Source organism: Salvelinus namaycush, chromosome 21 (genome assembly GCF_016432855.1).
Source record: "Salvelinus namaycush isolate Seneca chromosome 21, SaNama_1.0, whole genome shotgun sequence".
Classification (NCBI taxonomy): Eukaryota; Metazoa; Chordata; class Actinopteri; order Salmoniformes; family Salmonidae; genus Salvelinus; species Salvelinus namaycush.
In genome coordinates, this window is record NC_052327.1 from 20388090 (window position 1) to 20408892 (window position 20803).

The window sequence follows — 20803 nt, forward strand, 5'->3', positions numbered from 1 at the left end:
AGCCATGACATAATTTTCTGGAATTTTCCAAGCTGTTTAAAGGCACCGTCAACTTAGTGCATGTAAACTTCTGACCCACTGGAATTGTGATACGGTGAATTATAAATGAAATAATCTGTCTGTAAACAATTGTTGGAAAAATTACTTGTGTCATGCACAAAGTAGATGTCCTAACCGACTTGCCAAAATTATAGTTTGTTAACAAGAAATTTGTGGAGTGGTTGAAAAACACGTTTTAATGACTCCAACCTAAGTGTATGTAACTTCTGACTTCAACTGTATCATATTTATCCAATTATTTAATATCTAAAAGTCTAAAATATACTGTTGAGAAAAGTGTGTTTTATTATTTTTTATCTTCTGCCGTAAGGCCCCTGTAGTCCTCTATAGACTGGCTACATCACCAAATTCTGATGTTAAACATAGGCCATATGATCAGAATCAGAATTATGATACCTTTGCTGATATGGATTTTTATTGCTGTCCAGGTCAGTTATTACACAAAGGAGATTGCACACATCAGCCCCAAACTGTTGATTCACACGTTTATGCCAGTGTTGATATTCAGTAGTGCCTTCGAAATCGAATCCCACATCTTTTGGAAATCTTTAATACAGGTGAGGTCTTCCCTGCACTGTTGTTATTATGAACAGGTTGCAATATAATTCATTTTGTGAATAGCCTTATGGTGTTTAAAAGAAACATAAGTTAACTACACTAAAATACGTCACTAGAAATGACTAAAGAAATAACATAAACAGATTATTTAAACTTTGTGTTAAACAGGTACTACTGCTGGCAATACCTGGATTTTTGCTCAGTTCTTCTATGATTGCATTGCTAGTTGTGAAAGTGTATGCTTACAACTGGGACTGGTATGTTGGCATGATGTTTGGAGCCATTGTAAGCACCATTGACCCTTTCATATCAACGGCTTTGTTACGCAGTCTCGGTAAGAATACACATCTTTCTGCAGAATAATGCAATTTAATGATATCAGCTGTACTGGTAGGAACTCACTATGTCCCTCTCTACAGGAACAGCTAAACCCCTCATACTTCTGATAGAGGGAGAGTCATTGTTCAGTGATGGTGCCTCTATCATTACATTTGATGCATTCAAAGACCTTGCCACTGATCTTAGTCATTTTGAAGGTACAATGTGCATTATCTGTCAAATTTACAGTTGTATCTATTTTTGGGTACAAAGAAGGAATATTCTGTAATCATGTTTTCATCCAACAGCAACAACTTTCACCATCAAGCTGATATTGAAAGTCTTCGGGAGCCCTCTTTTAGGGTTCATCATGTCTAAGATCATTATGTTTTGGCTGTCCTACATCTTCAACGATGGACTGATTGAAATAACCATCAGCCTGGCAATGACGTACATCACATTTTACTTCGGTAAGGGAGTTTTTCTTACGTCCTTTTAGAAATGACGTCATTTGGTTTGTTCAATAGCAAGAAATGTATCTTAAATAAATATAATTTGTTTAATAAATGTTTTATGTAACTTTTTGATGTCATTTAGCTGAATGGCTAGGCATGTCTGGGGTCATAGCTGTCCTCATTATGGGGCTTCTCTTGGACACTGTCAACTTCAGCCCAGAAATTGAAGTGTTTCTTTTACGGTGAGTATAGATAATTAAATCCACTTTCTGTGGTGCTTTCTGAATTTAAAATAGTTTCTAAAGACAAGATTCTAATTTTTCTATAGGTTCTGGGAGATGCTGACCTATTTGGCCAACACCTTAATTTTCTTCATTGTTGGTATTGTGGTAGCCAGAGCATTTCAACATGTGGGCGTCAACGATTTTTTCAACATTGTAGTGCTCTACTTTGCTATGTACATCATAAGGTAAAGAACATCACTGTTTTAATGAGTTTACATCAGGCATTTAACCAGTTTTTCTACCATGTACTAATGTTATGTATCAGTTTGGTTTGGGACTCTTCTTTCTCTATTACAGACTTGTGACTGTTATTGCACTGTCACCCTTCCTGGTACGCACTGGCTATGGCTTCAGCTGGCGGTGGGCAGCAGTCTGTGTTTGGGGAGGGACCAAAGGGGCCTTTTGTCTAAGTCTTACACTCATGGCTTTTCAGTCAGGCGATTTGGATGAAGAGCAAGTGAGAGAAAAGGTAGGGATTTTTTTGTATTTGCTACTTTCTACCCCTTTAGCAGGCTACCATGATGATAGCAGTGTCTTATGGCCTCGATTAATGTAATTGCAATCTTGACAGTTGAATATCATCTCTGTTACAGATTTTGGTCCTGTCTTCTGGAATGGTGGTCCTAACACTTCTTATCAATGCGTCATCGATGACTTGGTTCCTTAGACTATTAGGTGAGGTATACTGTGTCAAGTAGTTTCTCTTCCTTGACAGGTTGTTCACAATAGAGCTCGCCAGCTTGTAGTCCTCCTCAAATCCGTAAATAAGTTACCTCTGGTTCGGCCAAAAAAACGCTCCAAGAACACCATTAATTTTCCTCGTAGGCTTTGTCCAACGAACCATAGCGGAGTTAGTGCCTACAAAAAGGCGCCATTACAATTGCTCTTTATGTGTGCGAGGCCAACTAAACTGCACTTAGGAGTACCTAGGCAGCAAGAGGTTGTCTCTCTCTGACAATGTATCTTGTGTTCCCAGGCCTGTATGAAGTGTCTGTGCCCAGGCCTATATAATGTATGTTGTGTTCCCAGGCCTGTATGAAGTGTCTGTGCCCAGGCCTATATAATGTATGTTGTGTTCCCAGGCCTGTATGAAGTGTCTGTGCCCAGGCCTATATAATGTATGTTGTGTTCCCAGGCCTGTATGAAGTGTCTGTGCCCAGGCCTATATAATGTATGTTGTGTTCCCAGGCCTGTATGAAGTGTCTGTGCCCAGGCCTATATAATGTATGTTGTGTTCCCAGGCCTGTATGATGTGTCTGTGCCCAGGCCTATATAATGTATGTTGTGTTCCCAGGCCTGTATGAAGTGTCTGTGCCCAGGCCTATATAATGTATGTTGTGTTCCCAGGCCTGTATGATGTGTCTGTGCCCAGGCCTATATAATGTATGTTGTGTTCCCAGGCCTGTATGATGTGTCTGTGCCCAGGCCTATATAATGTATGTTGTGTTCCCAGGCCTGTATGAAGTGTCTGTGCCCAGGCCTATATAATGTATGTTGTGTTCCCAGGCCTGTATGAAGTGTCTGTGCCCAGGCCTATATAATGTATGTTGTGTTCCCAGGCCTGTATGATGTGTCTGTGCCCAGGCCTATATAATGTATGTTGTGTTCCCAGGCCTGTATGAAGTGTCTGTGCCCAGGCCTATATAATGTATGTTGTGTTCCCAGGCCTGTATGATGTGTCTGTGCCCAGGCCTATATAATGTATGTTGTGTTCCCAGGCCTGTATGATGTGTCTGTGCCCAGGCGCATGGCCATGTATAGTGCGGTGCAGCGGGTGCGGGAGAGCTCGCAGAACACTTTCAGTTTGTTGAAGATTGACAGGTTTTTAGCAGATGCTAACTGGGAAATGGCAGAGCAGAGAGTCCTCATAGAGGACCCCTATAAAACACCCAATGAAAAGGTATTGTGTGTCTCTTTCTGTCTTCTTTGACACTGTGTTACAGTGTAAACACCCATATCAGTATATCTATATTTTACTCCTACTTTGACATATGAGTGAAAATATATGTCTTTGCCTGTGCCCTTTCTTCCAGGTTAGCATTGAAGAGTTCTCTCCCACAGCCAGGATGACTAAGTGCCCAGACTGTGACAGGGACATTCCCTATGCACCATCACCACAGGAGCTGGAGGACATGATGGAGGAGGCTCGCATGCGCATCCTGAAGGCTCAGAAGGTATGGTTCACCCCACTGGATCCTACTAACCACAATGTTCATCATAGTCACCCTGACCTTGCGTACAGAGATGGGTCTAATCGCCCGTTCAGCCTGTTCAATGTACAACACATGGAAGCAATGGTCACCTAAAAAGAGGATGAGGTCGAATGTTCTGTTGTTCTGAAATATGTAAAATCAATGTGTTCGATAGGATATTACGTTAGAAATTGTTTTTGTTTCTTTAATCACAGCCTGTACCTCTGCTTTTCCTCACTTAGTTGTAGCCTTGTTGATACACTTCTATAATTTGGTTAGGATGACCCATAAGAATATAATTAACTTTTTAGCCCACAGGGAAGGAACTATTGACTTTGGTGAATGTAATGGGTTTAGCATGAAGTTGACAGATGAATCATTAAGAGTCCAGAATGAATGGTGCCTAAACTGGAAACTGATGTTGGTTTCCTACCAGACAAGCTACTGGAAGCAGTACAGCGCTGGAATGCTGAACCGAGAGGCAGCCAGGACCCTGATCAATACAGCTGAGAACATGACAGACCACAAGGGAAAGTAAGTGCTGCTCTCGTTGACCTCACTCAAAAAGATATAGGACCACTTGGTTCAGTCCGGGTCTATGTGTTTATAATCGCATACGTTGAGCTAAGACAGCAGCTGATGACATCATTACCTGTGAGAAATACTGATCTGTTACATACTGTTCTTTTTTTGAATGAGCTGATCGAGCTATACTGCTTACAACAAAGACATTTGGCTAGAATTAATGGAGGCTATGATTGATGAGCATCTTCCATTGTTTTTATAGTCATTGTGTAAGTGTGTGGCACCCTTTGGAAAAGGGGGCACCACTTGGAAGACTCTAACCTCAGTAATTGCACCTTATTATGTACTTAGATTAAGCACCCCTTAAATATTTGACATCTCTGGGTCATGATTCTATTATTGTTCATGTCATAGTCCTAGAGGTTTATTGGCCTATTGCAATGTTAATAGGCCAAGTAATATACAGTGCATTCGGTAAGGATTCAGACCCATTGACTTTTTCCGCATTTTATTACGTTACAGCCTTATTCTAAAGTGGATTAAATCATTTTTCCCCCTCATCAATCTACACACAATACCCCATAATGACAAAGCAAAAACAGGTTTTTAGAATTAAAACAAAAATAAATAAAAACGGCCAAAATCTGTTCACATGAGATAAGCAGACCAAGTGGTATTTTTTTTGTATGGAGGTCTATGGGAGAGTGTCGAATAACATGAGTCTTATTTGATCGAATTGAAGTTTCGTAATGTTTATGCTGTTACAAATAACGTACTGCTATAAGCGGATGCACGTGGCATTCCCGCAACTTTGAGAAAAATGACTTAGTTGTGCCTGTTGTTCACACGCGTATCTGCCTTTTCATTGGCTAGAATGGTCCCACCTGATCTCGCCTCCTCTCGCCTGCCTTCCATCTTCGAGGACATGAATTTCCATTGTTAGAGCGGTCACCTGACTATTTTGCCAATATAATAGATAATCTTTGACTGCGATAAAGTTACCATTAAGATACATATTGGTAACATTAGTTTACTTAGCTAGCTAACTAAAGTTACTTTGAAAAGTAGCCAGCTAGTTCACAACTTAGTAATGTTAGTTACTTCCAAACTACTTTTTGATAAATTATCATATCTAAATATGAATTGTTAGCTAACTAGACTAACGTTAGAAATTGCAAGTACAGATCACTATGGAGTCAGATGTTACGAGAATGTGTAATTTAGTTTATTAAACACCAAACTGTTTCGAGTGAGAATTAGGCAGGTCTGATGCTGAAAAACATATAATAATTTATTCCATTTGTAAAGCGATTTTCATTATACAAGAATCTCAAAGTGCAGAAAATAAAAGTATTGACACTACCGGTCAAAAGTTTTAGAACACCTACTCATTCAAGGGTTTTTTGTTATTTTTACTATTTTCTACATTGTAGAATAATATTGAAGACATCAAAACTATGAAATAACACATATGGAATCATGTAGTAACCAAAAAAGAGTATTTATATTTGAGATTCTTCAAATAGCCACCCTTCGCCTTGATGACAGCTTTGCACACTCTTGGCATTCTCTCAACCAGCTTCATCTGGAATGCTTTTCCAACAGTCTTGAAGGAGTTCCCAAATATGCTGAGCACTTGTTGGCTGCTTTTCCTTCACTCTGCGGTCTGACTCATCCCAAACCATCTCAATTTGGTTGAGATCGGGTATTTGGTATTTGTGGAGGCCAGGTCATCTGATGCAGCACTCCATCATTCTCCTTCTTGGTAAAATAGCCCTTACACAGCCTGGAGGTATGTTGGGTCATTGTCCTGTTGAAAAACAAGTGATGGTCCCACTTAGCCCAAACCAGATGGGATGGCGTATCGCTGCAGAATGCTGTGGTAGCCATGCTGGTTAAGTGTGTCTTGCTGGTGACACAGACAGTGTCACCAGCAAAGCACCCCCACACCATAACACCTCCTCCATGCTTTACGGTGGGAAATACACATGTGGAGATCATCCATTCACCCACACAGCGTCTCACAAATTTCCACCAGTCTAATGTCCATTGCTTGTGTTTCTTGGGCCAAGCAAGTCTCTTCTTCTTATTGGTGTCCTTTAGTAGTGGTTTCTTTGCAGAAAAAGGCCTGATTCACGCAGTCTCCTCTGAACAGTTGATGTTGAGATGTGTCTGTTACTTGAACTCTGTGAAGCATTTATTTGGGCTACAATTTCTGAAGCTGGTAACTCTAATGAACTTATCCTCTGCAGCAGAGGTAACTCTGGGTCATCCATTCCTGTGGCGGTCCTCATGAGAGCCAGTTTCATCATAGCGCTTGATGGTTTTTGCGACTGCACTTGAAGACACTTTAAAAGTTCTTGAAATGTTCCGCATTGACTGACCTTCATATCTTAAAGTAATGATGGACTGTCGTTTCTCTTTGCTTATTTGAGCTGTTCTTGCCATAATATGGACTTGGTCTTTTACCAAATAGGGCTATCTTGTCTATACCACCCCTACCTTGTCACAACACAACTGATTGGCTCAAACACATTAAGAAGGAAAGAAATTCCACAAATTAACTTTTAACAAGGCACACCTGTTAATTTAAATGCATTCCAGGTGAATACCTCATGAAGCTGGTTGAGAGAATGCCAAGAGTGCAAAGCTGTCAAGGGTGGCTACTTTGAAGAATCTAAAATCTATTTTTATTTGATTAACACTTTTTTGGTTACTACATGATTCCATATGTTATTTCAAAGTTTTGATGTCTTCACTATTATTCTTCAATGTAGAAAATAGTAAAAATAAAGAAAAACCCTTGAATGAGTAAGTGTGTCCAAACTTTATATATATATATATTTACTTATGCAAAGCAAATATATTTAACCATTAAGTTTGAGTATGCAGTGCATTCGGAAAGTATTCAGACACCTTGACTGTTCACATTTTGTTACGTTACAGCCTTATTCTAAAATGTATTAAATAGTTTTTTTTCTCTCATCAAACTACATACAATACCCCATAATGATAAAGCAAAAACAGGTTTTTAGAAATTGCTTCAAATTTATAAAAATGTAAAACCTTAAATATCACATTTACATAAGTTTTCAGACCCTTTACTCAGTACTTTGTTGAAGCACCTTTGGCAGCGATTACAGCCTTGAGTCTTCTTGGGTATGATGCTACAAGCTTGGCACACCTGTATTTGAGGAGTTTCTCCCATTCTTCTCTGCAGATCCTCTCAAGCTCTGTCAGGTTGGATGGGGAGCATTGCTGCACAGCTACTTTCAGGTCTCTCCAGAGATGTTAGATCGGGTTCAAGTCCGGGCTCTGGCTGGGCCCCTCAAGGACATTCAGAGACTTGTCCCGAAGCCACTCCTGCGTTGTCTTGGCTGTGTGCTTAGGGTCGTTGTCCTGTTGGAAGATGAACCTTCACCCCAGTCTGAGGTCATGTTGCGCTCTGGAGCAGGTTTTCATCAAGGATATCTCTGTACTCTGTTCATCAGGGATGCAAACTAGTCACCTTTCGGCGAAATTCGCCGTTTTGAATCCAAAATAGGTGACCTACGTGAATCGTGTAGATTCGATGAGAAAAGTTTGAGGGGGGGGGGTCACTTGGAGCCCTACTGGCTGTAAACGAATGAGTGATGCGCGTTTGTAAGCAAACAAGTGATGCGCGTTTGGAGCAATACTGGCTGTATCTAAGGCTCAGCCAATCGTTCACATAACAACAGAATGCAGCATGCGACTGAAGAGAGAAAAGACAACCAGTTTGCTAGTTACAGAATCAGCGCTCGCTCTGGAAAGACAGCAGTAGGGTGCAAAGGCAGTTTGCCAGTTACAGCAGTGTGTCCTTGAACGATAACGAAGAGGTAGGTGAGAAGCCTGACCACTGAGACGGGGGTGAGAAGGTGATGAAGTGTACTTCATGAGCTGTAACTGAAAAACAACTGGCATTTGGAAAATTTGAGGTGAGGGAGAAAGTGTGCTGGAACAAGTATTGTTAGCATTGAATTCATGTTTTCCCGCTACAGTATGTGGTTAATTTTCAGAATGAGAGAATTACATGAAAAAGAGGCGTTGCTTGTTGGAGGAGCCGACCCTTTAAAAAAGAAATCGCCTAAAATGACATACCCAAATCTAACTGCCTGTAGCTCAGGACCTGAAGCAAGGATATGCATATTCTTGATACCATTTGAAAGGAAACACATTTTTGTGTTCCACAAGTTTGTGGAAATGTGAAATTAATGTAGGAGAATATAACACATTAGATTGTTTTTTAAAGTTTTTTTTATACCATCTTTGAAATGCAGCTATAATAGCTATAATGTATTATTCTAGCCCAGGCGCAATTTAGATTTTGGCCACTAGATGGCAGCAGTGTATGTGCAAAATTTTAGACTGATCCAATGTACCATTGCATATCTGTTCAAAATGTTGTATCAAGACTGCCCAAATGTGCCTAATTGGTTTGTTAGTTGTGCACTCTCCTCAAACAACAGCATGGTATTCTTTCACTGTAATAGCTACTGTAAATTGGACAGTGCAGTTAGATTAACAAGAATGTAAGCTTTCTGCCCATATCAGATATGTCTATGTCCTGGGATTTTTTTTTTTGTTACTTACAACCTCATGTTAATCACATTAGCCTATGTTAGCTCAACCGTCCCGCAGGGGGGACACCGATCCCATAGAGGTTTTAAACAAGTGGATTCAGGTATCAAGTGTAGCTAGAGCTGGGCCTGGCTTATGCTGGATGCCAATAGAGGTGAAAGAAATGCCACACACTTTCCCTCTTTCAATACAGTGGATAAAAAGGGGTATGCCAGGTGTACTCTCTTCTTGAAAGAGATCAATTATGCCAACAAAGGGTATTATGCTCTGCTGGCACATTGTAGAACAGATGTCCACAGGCAGAAAGTGTACAATGTAATAACGTGCAGTGTAGCGCAACGATATTGCTTTTGTTGTGTGGAACTTGACAGTAACACTTGTGTGAGTGGGGGGGATTATTAAATTTTTTACTCAGTGAATGTTATTTTTGTAGCCTTACAAAGTGGCCACTATAATAGAGCAAAAATAGAATGCCTGTTTGTTTCATTCTATTTCTACTTTAAGATTTTTTCCCCCAAGTGCAATATTTAGATGTGTGTGGTCACAAGCGTTCTATTATAAAGGCTGTCATGGCTAACTGCAATATTAGTGTATTGTTTTTTCTCAAGACTTGAGTGTCATTTTTAGTCTAGGCAAAATCTTTTGCTGTGAGTTAGGTTCACATTAACCACTTTTTTATTTTACACACAGAGACTGATCATGTAGATCACATTATTTGTTGTTTAATTAGTTAAAACCTGCATTTCCCCCTAGCAGGGATTTTTTTGCATGTTTCAGTGAGGAGGGGAAAAAAGTGTCACTTTTTTGGGCCTTCACCAGTTTGCATCCCTGGTTTATCTTTCCCTTGATCCTGTCTAGTCTCCCAGTCCCTGCCGCTGAAAATCATCCTCACAGCATGATGCTGCCACCACCATGTTACACAGTAGGGATGGTGCCAGGTCTCCTTCAGACGTGATGCTTGGCATTCAGGCCAAAGAGTTCAATCTTGGTTTCATCAGACCAGAGAATCTTATTTCTCATAGTCTGAGAATCCTTTAGGTGCCTTTTGGCAAACTCCAAGCGGGCTGTCATGTGCCTTTTACTGAGGAGTGGCCTCCGTCTGGCCCTTCTACCATAAAGGTGTGATTGGTGGAATACTGCGGAGTTGTCCTTCTGGAAGGTTCTCCCATGTCCACAGAGAAACTCTGAAGCTCACCTTCCTGACCAAGGCCCTTCTCCCCTGGGCAGCCAGCTCTAGGAAGAGTCTTGGTGCTTCCAAACTTTTTCAATTTAAGAATGATGGAGGCCACTGTGTTCTTGGGAACCTTTAATGCTGCAGAAATGTTTTGGTACCCTTTCCCAGATCTGTGCCTTGACACAATCCTGTCTCGGAGCTCTACGGACAATTCCTTTGACCTCATGGCTTGGTTTTTGCTCTGACATGCACTGTCATCTCAAGGATGATCAATGGAAATAGGATGCATCTGAGCTCAATTTCGATTCTCATAGCAAAGGGTCTGAATACTTATGTAAATTAGGTATTTCTGTTTTTTATTTTTAATCAATTTACCATTTTTTTAAATAAAAGTCTATTTTTCATTTTGTCATTATGGGGTACTGTGAATGAGGCTGTAACGTAACAAAATATGGAAAAAGTCAAGGGGTCTGAATACTTTCCGAATGCACTTTAGTTATGTGTGGTTTATTTTTAGAAAGTGGAAATATGAGTTCAAAAAATAGGTATATGATATATATTGAGGACTGTTTAAGTATAGGAGAAGAAATGTTTGCAAAAATTGGGAGAGTAATGCATATGTTTCTGTCTTTGTTTAGGTTCATGAGTGTTCAGGATGTCAAGAAATACTGGGAGCTGAAAGGTGTTTTTGTGTCTCTTCGGAGGAGTCTAGAGGACTGGCTGTACAATGTCAAGCTTGATAAACTTAAACCATCAAGGTAAGAAAGCACAGCTGAGATTTACTGTAAATGAATTTAGACCACCAGGTTACACAGTGAAATAACGGTATTATATAACTGCTCTAATGACACATAATGTACACAACGATATGTTGTATTTCAGGAATGCGATGCTCAAGCGGTGCTACCAGGTTGTCTTCAGCCTCCCCTTTGAGTATTTCATCTACGCATTGATTGTCCTCAACATCTTCCCCATCATCCTGGAGTTCATCCCAGCGATCAGTGACAAACATAACCTAGAACTCAGTGTTATCAACTACATCTTCTTCAGCGGCTATCTTGTGGAGGCTATACTGAAGGCAGGACATAGGCCTACACTAAAATACATGTCAACTAAAAATGATCTAATACACAATACCTTCGCATAATGTCAGACATTTGGGTTTTAAGACCCTCTGTGACACATTTCCTCTTGTTCTACAGGCTTTGGCCATGAGGAAGGCTTATATCTTCAATCACTGGAACCAGTTTGACCTCTTCATTATCGTCTTGGCTTGTGTTGACATATTCCTGGACCATTATTTAGAAACCACAGCATATGTTGTCAATATTCACATGATAAAAATTGTGAAGGTGTCTAAAATGATCCGCCTTACCAGGGCACTTCGTTTGGTGAAGGTATGCTATGGTTTGACGGGACCATAAAATCTATGATCAGTGATATACACTGAGTGTAAAAAAAACAACATTAGTAACACCTTCCTAATATTGGGTTGCCCCCCTTTTGCCCTAAGAACAGCCTCAATTTGTCAGGGCAAAGAATTCAACAGGGATGCTGGCCCATGTTGACTCCGATGCTTCCCACAGTTGTGTCAAGTTGGCTGGATGTCTTTTGGGTGGTGGACCATTCTTGATACACACAGTAAAGTGTTGAGCGTGAAAACCCCAGCAGCGTTGCAGCATTTGACACAAACCAGTGCGCCTGGCACCTACTACCATACCACGTTCAAAGGCACTTAAATATTCTGTCTTGCCCATTCACCCTCTGAATGGCACACATACACAATTCATGTCTCAATTGTCTCAAGGCTTAAAAATCCTTTAACCTGTCCTCCCCTTCATCTACACTGATTGAAGTGGATTTAACAGGTGACATCAATAATTAGCTTTCACCTGGTTTCACCTGGCCAGTTTATGTCATGGAAAGAGCAGGTGTTCCTAATATTGTGTACACTCAGTGTAGATTTTACATAGCTTTGCAGTACATTTTTCTAAGGTTATCCAGTTGCATTTAGCAATGCTGTGAATCTTAATAATCTATTGTTGAATGTATATGTTTCAGATCATCATTCCCAAGCTCATAGAAATCATAAACCGTCAGATCCATAAGCAGCTCAGTTTTGGGTATGACATCGGGAAAGGCTATGTCATCGGAGAGGAGCACATAAGCAAGATCATTGACCATATCTCTGATGACAAAAGCATATCTAAGGTGTTTTTAAATTACATTTACAGTACAGTATACAACAACAGATTGTATATCTGTATATCATATACAATCTGTATATCAGATTGTACATCTTTTCACAAAATGATATCATGTTTAGACCTCATAGTAAAGAAATCTCTAGTAAAGGTTTATTTTTTATTTTATTGTTTATTTTATTTTTTTATCCCCTTTTCTCCCCAATTTTCGTGGTATCCAATCGCTAGTAATTACTATCTTGTCTCATCGCTACAACTCCGGTACGGGCTCGGGAGAGACGAAGGTCGAAAGCCATGCGTCCTCCGAAGCACAACCCAACCAAGCCGCACCAATGTGTCGGAGGAAACACCGTGCACCCGCCCCCCTCGGTTAGCGCGCACTGCGCCCGGCCCGCCACAGGAGTCGCTGGAGCGCGATGAGACAAGGATATCCCTACCGGCCAAACCCTCCCTAACCCGGACGACGCTAAGCCAATTGTGCGTCGCCCCACGGACCTCCCGGTCGCGACAGAGCCTGGGCGCGAACCCCGTCTGGTGGCGCAGCTAGCGCAGTGCTCTAGACCACTGCGCCACCCGGGAGGCCCCTATTTTGTTGCTTTTTTTGCAACACAGATATGTATCTAGCCAAATAATAATTACTCCATAGCCCTATAATGTGTTGGGATTATGTACATCACACCACATCTTGTGTTGCAGAAATTGAAAAGAATACTGGAGAGAAACTGCCAGCAAGCTGTCAGGGAGATTGGTAAGAGAGTAGGGGAGACATACAAGCAATGTTACTGTTACTGACATACAAGCAATGTTACTGTGTACACTGTCTGTATCTTCAGTATATCAGTCATGCTAAATAAAGGCCATCACTTTATTCTTAACTTAACCAGGGTCACTGTGGGATCACAAATATAGTATAGTTAGTTGGCTTTAACTCACCAACATCTTTCACAGCAACAATCCTTCAGTCCTATTTACATGTCAAGTATCCTACATTGAACCTCCCCTAAATTGATATAGATTAAAAAAGTATTCAATGAAACAATGACAGAATCCTTCAATGGACTGATGTTGATGCTCTTGACTGGCCGCTATAGTAAGTAAGGGATAACCAACGAGGGGCTATCCGTTATATGGGAAATAATGAACAACGTGTAAAGTGTGTTCCACTATACACTAGCAGAGTGGAACTTACGTTCCACCGAGTTGCATTATTTTCCAAAGAACGCATAGAGTCCCCAGTTTATTATCCCTTTTATACCATGGCTATAATTTAACACATGTGCCGATATAAATGTGTTCATTTTCCTGTATAAATGTGTTAATTTGCTGGTAGAAATGTGTTCAACATCCACAAGTAGCTAGCATGTTTAGTAGATACCTATAGTAGTTGCCGTGGTAACCAAACAGATTTGCTAGTTTAGCTAACCAAACCATCAGTCCTAGCTTGCCATTATTAAAATCTAATTCAACAATGCCAATAATGTTTTCAATTCGACTTTTGTATTCAAAAGCAGCTCAAACATAGAACATGTAAGAATAAATTATAGCCATTTAATTCTACAGTACATTATAGGCAAATAATGCACGCTCTACAATGCCCTTCAAGCCAATCAGAAACAAGTATTCAACAATGCCATGGCGATTTAAAAAAAAATGTTTTTTGCAAAGGCGAAAGTCTACAGAACCTTAGTACACTTTGTTCATAACAGATTCTAGTTTTGGGAACAGAAAACTATTGAGATCAAATGTTTAATCGATGAGAAAATGTGCAGAATGTCAACCAAAATCCATCTCGTTCCATCTTCTCATGGAATTCTTCATTCTTCTGTCAGCCAATCAGCATTCAGGGCTCGAACTACCCAGTTTATAATGTGTGATATTCTAATTGTGTACCTTGGTTAATGGAGGAAAATGCACTGCTAGCCAATCATCATACAATCATTTTAACTTGTGTATAGTTGAAGTTGTTCTAGTCATGCATGTAGGGATTCTACGGTCCTACGTTCTGACCAAACTTACTTGAGAGGGAGAAAAAGGGAGCAGGCTGGGGGATCAAGTCTGTGTACTTTTAGAGCAACTATCTTTTTAGATACAACCATCAAAGGAAATGGGACACATCAGGAAATACTAATGATTGGGCCCCTGGTATCGGGAAGCTAGCAGGGCTTTGGAGAAAAGGTATGGGATGTAACTACCAGTCCATTGTACGCCATCAAAGACAGAAACAGGACATAGGTGACTCCTCAAAGTAGGGGACCTAAATGTGTTCTGGGAGAACACAAGGGCTCAGTAGGATACTGGTAATAATGCCTCATCGAGCCATTTTCTCAGATTCCCAGCATGCTCTCCTGCTGGACGAGATTGATGCTTCTTTCTGAAAACTATATAACACCTTTCATTAGCATTTAGAAAGAGCAGATCTGTGGTGACCTTAGGGAGTCTTCACAGGCACAAAGCAGGATTACACACTACAAGTATATGTAAAACAGCTTGATTTTCTATTTGTGAAATAGAATTATGTAGCCCTCAGTGCATCTCAGGTTCTTTTTGTTATTTGATAGCAAGCTTACGCACAGTGTGCTAAGTTTACAACTGACAGGAGTGTGACTGAGGACACCGTGTGGGATCTTTTCTCAGGCTTGCTGCAGAGAGACCATCCTGAGATTGCCATCTCGGTGAAGACCAGACAGGCCATACGAGCCGTGCTGAACAGTGAGAGAGACGCCATTCATACACTCGTGTCCGGGGGACTCTTAGATGACATAGAAGCATCAAAGCTGGAGAAGGTGCTTTCAGTTTGCTCCTCCTGCCATTTACAATGCCTCCAATGAATTTCTTCATTGGAGAAATATATGTATATATATAATATATACATACATATATTGTTACCTCTGACTATACAGAGAGTTCGTTTTATTATTGACAAATTAAATTAATGAATGTTACATTTTTCCCTTTGGCAGATGATTGAAATAAAAATGAAGAAATTGATCAAATTTCCGCCAACAATCCCAGCAGCAACAGCAGAGGAGCTTCTGCAGAATTTGCCTTGGCTGAATAAAGACAGCACCCAGATTCAGTTCATCAAGGTAGAGCACACTTCTCCCAGACCCTTGCCTTAGAATGACAATTGTTTTTATTTTCTGTATTATACCAATGTTTCTTTCATGCAATTCTTTTTCTTCTATTTATTGTGTTATTTCAGACAGTGGCCAAGCTTCTTTTCTTTGACTTTGGAGACACCATCATACAAGAAAATGATGACCCTCAAGGAATACACTTGATTGTCTCTGGCCTGGTTAAGGTATGTACTGATATGCACAAATAGTAAAAGGGATAACATACTACTGAGCTGAAGTTGTGTTAATCAGTGGTTACTGTTCTGAAAATGAATTCCCGTTTTTGTATCAAGCGGTTTTCATTTGTAATATGATCAGACACAAAAACCACAAACTTGAAACATCACTGCTAGACGTAATAGTTGGGAATGAATGTCTTTGGCATGACACATTATTTTCATAGCAAACAAAATAATGACTGGCTGATATTCATCTGCCTACTACTCACCAGTAGTTTCTTTCCCAATCTTCACCACAAACTAATTACCTCTCTCCGTCACATTGTAACTCTGTAGAACACAACATCAAGTATACAGTCAATGCTATTAATATTTGGAAATTACACTTAATCACTTGTCATTTTGGTCACCTTAAAATGGAACACAATGTAAGCTATTTCAACACATTACAGTGTGACAGTGCAATTATGGGTCATTTTGAAAGGCAGGGGATAATAGCGCTCTCTTTGTACAGACACCTTTACTTACCTTGTGATCTTACGCCGTTGTTCAAAATCAGCTCATTTTCTATACCAATTCTTGTTTCTTTGCCTCTGAATACAAAACTGGATTATTATTTTTTTAAGTCATTGTCCCATTCATGTTGTTAATGCAGTATAAGGCATTGGTTTCAGGACCTGATATTAAACAATATTCAGAAACATTGATGAACACGTTTCCTACATTTTCTTTATATCGAATTTCTCATTCGGTAGATACAGTAAGCCAAAGTACTTCAGGGACACTTATTTGTTGAAGCTTTATTAAGGATAGTAGAAAACAAACTAGAAAGGGAAGTCTCAAATGGAAATATTGAGTGCAACAACAATCTCTAAGTAGAAGGAGGGCTGTATTGTAGTACAGTATTTTATTCAAAATTATTTTTGTAATTAGCAAGGTCGTAAAATGTTAAAAGCACAAACATCCCTTTGTTACTTAGGGCTCTATTCAATCTTTAACACTGAAGCTCTACAGATTCCGCAATAGAAATTTAAAGGGAATTTTCCGATTGAAACGACATATGCAGTGGTTACCGTGAATGCAGTCTCCACTAAGTGGGAACATTGCCTTTTAAATTTCAATCACGCTGTAAAGCTGAACTTCCGCAATTACTGTATTAAGAAATTGTCTTTTGCTACGTTTTTTTGTTTGTTTGATCTCCTTATCCTAGAATGGTTTGAACTTACCAACCTCACAGGTCATTTTCACATTGTATGAAGACAGAGTGTGTAATAAGCTCTATGACTCTGAGTCATGGAGCAGCACGATGGGCATAAAAGCAAATGCTTTGTTACCTATGAGGTAGACCAGCTGTCACACTTACAAACTGCAGTATCCTCTTGTCAGAGCTCCCATCCTTATTCCCCGGGTCACATTGATGACGCTGGTTGATGCATCTTCTTCAAGAGGCGTAATTAAATGTACACATCCCCAGCTTATGTTTTTACATTATACTTTACATGGAAGGGTTTCCGGTTGTTGAAATGGAAGCTGGACCTTGAAATGATCTCTTATGTCGATGCTATTTGTATTATTTACGAGGTAATTTATATCCAATGCTGGTCTTATAGCGTAAGCTCCCCTAATCATCAAACAATACCAAAATCACTTGATTGACGCTCTGTGATCATAACCTTATACTGTATGGATGTGAATCTCTGAACCGTACTGTATCGCAGATGACTGGAGGAAGCCCAAACCTTGGAGGCAAGAGGCCCAAGGAGAAGACCAGACTGACAGACTACAGGAGCTGCGGGGCCATCATGGGAGAACTCAACTGTCTCACCCAGCAGTCTATGGAGATGACGGTCACCTGTGAGACAGCCACTCAGGTCTCTCTACAGTTAATTTACTAAACTTTGTTCGCATGAAATGGCCTACGTATGTCAGTGAAAACAAGTGTTTGAGAACCTTATCCAATCTCAAAGGTCAGATCAGTACAAATGTAAAGGAGAATAGTATGGACAAAGTGGGCAATATTATCAAGACTCTTTCCAGAATGGCCCTGTATCTGATGCAGGTTTTGGAGAAAGCCCAAGTAACTGAACATCCACTCCGCTGTCTGATAATAGCTATGTCAGACAAGGGTGTGATCTTTCACGACATAGATAATTGAGTGCAAAAACGTCACTGTGAGGTTGATAAACTAGCCATAAGGCCTCTTCTCCAACTGTTCCACGTAACCATGGAGACAATTGTTAGACAAACCTTATCCGTCATTTTTTCCCCTGTCTATATTTTTCCTGATTGTTTGTCCATGGTTTCTCCCCAGACCTGCTTCATTGCTATTGAATCTCTGTTTGAGGCGTTTGATGTTTTCCCCGAGTTCCCGTCTCTGGAGTATATGATCTGGCGCTCCCTGGCAGTGAAAATCAGCACCAGCACCTTCATGGAGCACATTATCTATCAGGTACTATCAACTTAGCGCTCTATGGTGCAATATGTAGTAAAGAGCCAAACTGCTTACGCCCAGGTTTCATTGAAATAAATGGGAGTCTCACACTCTGCAAGTTACACATCCACTGTAGCATTCCTATAAAGTTAAACAAAGAAAATGGCCATAATCGCAGCACAGATTGAGAGCGTGAGTCGCGTTACTTAGCATTCTGTAGAACCAGCGGACAACAGACAGTATTGTTAGACAGTTCCAAAATCATTTGAACAAAATACTTTTCCCTCACAGGGCTGGAGTTACCACAGGATTTGTTCTCATCTGGCCCGGGCCTATCTGGTAGACGTGGAGGTGAACAGGAAGTTTGACGTGTACGACGGCACCATGGAGGACGTGGTGGTGATCTATGGGAGTTGTGATGACCTTGCGTCCCAGTGCTCCTACAACGCCCCAGCTCTCATCAGCAGGACTACTCACCAGGTTACTATACAACTCAGATGTCACCTTCTCATACTGTGGCTACACTAGTCAACTTGACATTCACTGACTGGGAAATAGTGCCACCTGCTGGAGACATTGTCAGTGCAACAGTGTCATGTTAAAAATGGCCGACATCCTCAGATAAGTTGCGCTATTGTATGTCTTTCTATTGTTTTTACCTCTTCATTCAGATGGAGAAAGTGTTAACTTATTTTGTTTTAACTCAACTCGGTATAGGTACTGGGCACAGCAAACACCACCAAACTGTTGATCGTGCCAAGTGAGCATTCTGAAATGAAGCGGACCGTCTCAGAGCTTCCAAGACAGGACAGTGTTCCCTGTCTGAGACATGCAGCTCATAGGAGAGGTGAATGAGGGCTTGCAGTCAGCCTCAGGGTGATTACGTGGGGTGTCCCTGCTCTCTTCTGAACCTAGAATGATGCACGTCTTTGTAAGATGGGCAGAATGATAAACTAGCATTATGACCAAGCCCTTCAGTACTATTATTTCAAATGGGCTTTAGATAATTGATATTTTAAGTACAACGACCAACACCACTGGCTTTACAAGTATTGGAAGTGAATTGACATCGGACTCTCCTCTTTCTCTCCCGGCAGCATCTAGAGATGATCGATCAGGGCTGCTGAGAACAGTAAGCGTAAGTTAATATAATGAACTGTATCTTATCATGTTTAACACATTAATGAAGTGAAATAGTGGCCCCAGAGAGGAACATCCGTCTTTCTTTGAAGGTGACGTCTGAGAAGGGTTCTCCAAAGAGAAGTTGTTCATCACTTGACAAGGCCACGTGATGATAGGGTATGACTGTGCAGCTGCTGGCCATACAGGCCCAGACACAACCTGCCAGGCAACCTGAATCTGTAAAACTTATATAAGCAAATATGTTTTCAAATGTATCATACTGATTTAATATTAAACATATTTATTTCATAGCGTTTGTGTGTTACTGTTTTAAGCTCAAACCTACTTGTCATCCAAGCTGTTCAAGGCTCAACTATTGTGCAGTGGCTATACTAACTGCCGTTTGACTAATCCAAAATCTACTCTGGGAAAATAACACTGTACTAGCAAAGCACATGAGCATTTGAACACCTAGATTAATTGAACAGAAAATGCCCCCAGGTTTGTTTGAATTGAATCCCTCGATTAGGCTTGGCTCGCAGTCGGCGTTCCAATTCATCCCAAAGGTGTTCAATGGGGTTGAGGTCAGGGCTCTGTGCAGTCCAGTCAAGTTCTTCTACGACAATCTCGACAAACCATTTCTGTATGGACCTCGCTTTGTGCACTGGGGCATTTTTTTATGCTGAAACAGGAAAGGGACTTCCCCAAGCTGTTGCCACGAAGATAGAAGAAATCGTCTAGAATGTCACCCATTGTATGCTGTAGCATTAAGATTTCCCTTCACTGGAACTAAGGGGCCTAGCCTGAACCATGAAAAACAGCCCCAGACCATTATTCCTCCTCCACCAAACTTTACAGTTGACACTATGCATTCGGGCAGGTAGTGTTCTCCTGGAATCCACCAAACCCAGATTCGTCTGTCGGACTGCCAGATGGTAAAGCGTGATTCATCACTCCAAGGAATGCGTTTCCCCTGCTCCAGAGTCCAATGGCGGCGAGCTTTACACCACTCCAGCCGACGCTTGGCATTGCGTATCTTAGACTTGTGTGCAGCTGCTCGCCCGTGGAAACCCATTTAATGAAGCTCCAGACGAACAGTTATTGTGCTGATGTTGCTTCTAGAGGCAGCATGAACTCAGTAGTGAGTGTTGCAACTGAGGACAGACGATTTTTGTGCTTCAGCACTAAGCGGTCCCGTTCTATGAGCTTGTGTGGTCAACCACTTCACGGGTGAGACGTTTTCTCTCCTAGACATTTCCACTTCACAATAACAGCACGTACAGTTGACTGGGGCAGCTCTAGCAGGGTAGAAATTTGACAGACTGACTTGTTGGGAAGGTGGCATCCTATGACGGCGCCACGTTGAAAGTCAGTGAGCTCTTCAGTAAGGCCATTCTACTGCCAATGTTTGCGTATGGAGATTACATGGCTGTGTCCATTTTACACCTGTTAGCATCAGGTATGGCTGAAATAGCCAAATCCACTCATTTGAAAGGTTGTCCACGTGTGTGTATATATACAGTCAAAAGTTAACACACCTACTTATTCCAGGGTTTTTCTTTAGTTTTACTATTTTCTACATTGTA

The 20803-nt window shown here is 40.8% G+C and overlaps 1 protein-coding gene across 1 annotated transcript; it reads left to right on the forward strand.

The window, feature by feature from the left end:
* Positions 1-1547: 1547 nt before the first annotated feature.
* LOC120065815 (sodium/hydrogen exchanger 10-like) lies at positions 1548-19222 on the forward strand. Its single transcript, XM_039016866.1, has 16 exons — positions 1548-1633; positions 3419-3575; positions 3709-3849; positions 4304-4401; positions 10804-10923; positions 11048-11243; positions 11368-11562; positions 12227-12376; positions 13066-13117; positions 15004-15152; positions 15330-15455; positions 15572-15670; positions 17383-17535; positions 17976-18113; positions 18387-18575; positions 19193-19222. Exons 1-16 carry the CDS (start codon positions 1548-1550, stop codon positions 19220-19222), a joined length of 2079 nt encoding a protein of 692 aa, XP_038872794.1.
* Positions 19223-20803: the final 1581 nt, after the last annotated feature.

Coding starts and splice junctions, on each gene's coding strand:
- LOC120065815 (XM_039016866.1), top strand. CDS start 1,548: ATGTCTGGGGTCATAGCTGTCCTCATTATGGGGCTTCTCTTGGACACT. Junction 13,118..15,003: donor GCAAGCTGTCAGGGAGATTG/GTAAGAGAGTAG, acceptor ATCTTTTCTCAG/GCTTGCTGCAGAGAGACCAT. Junction 15,153..15,329: donor AAGCATCAAAGCTGGAGAAG/GTGCTTTCAGTT, acceptor TCCCTTTGGCAG/ATGATTGAAATAAAAATGAA.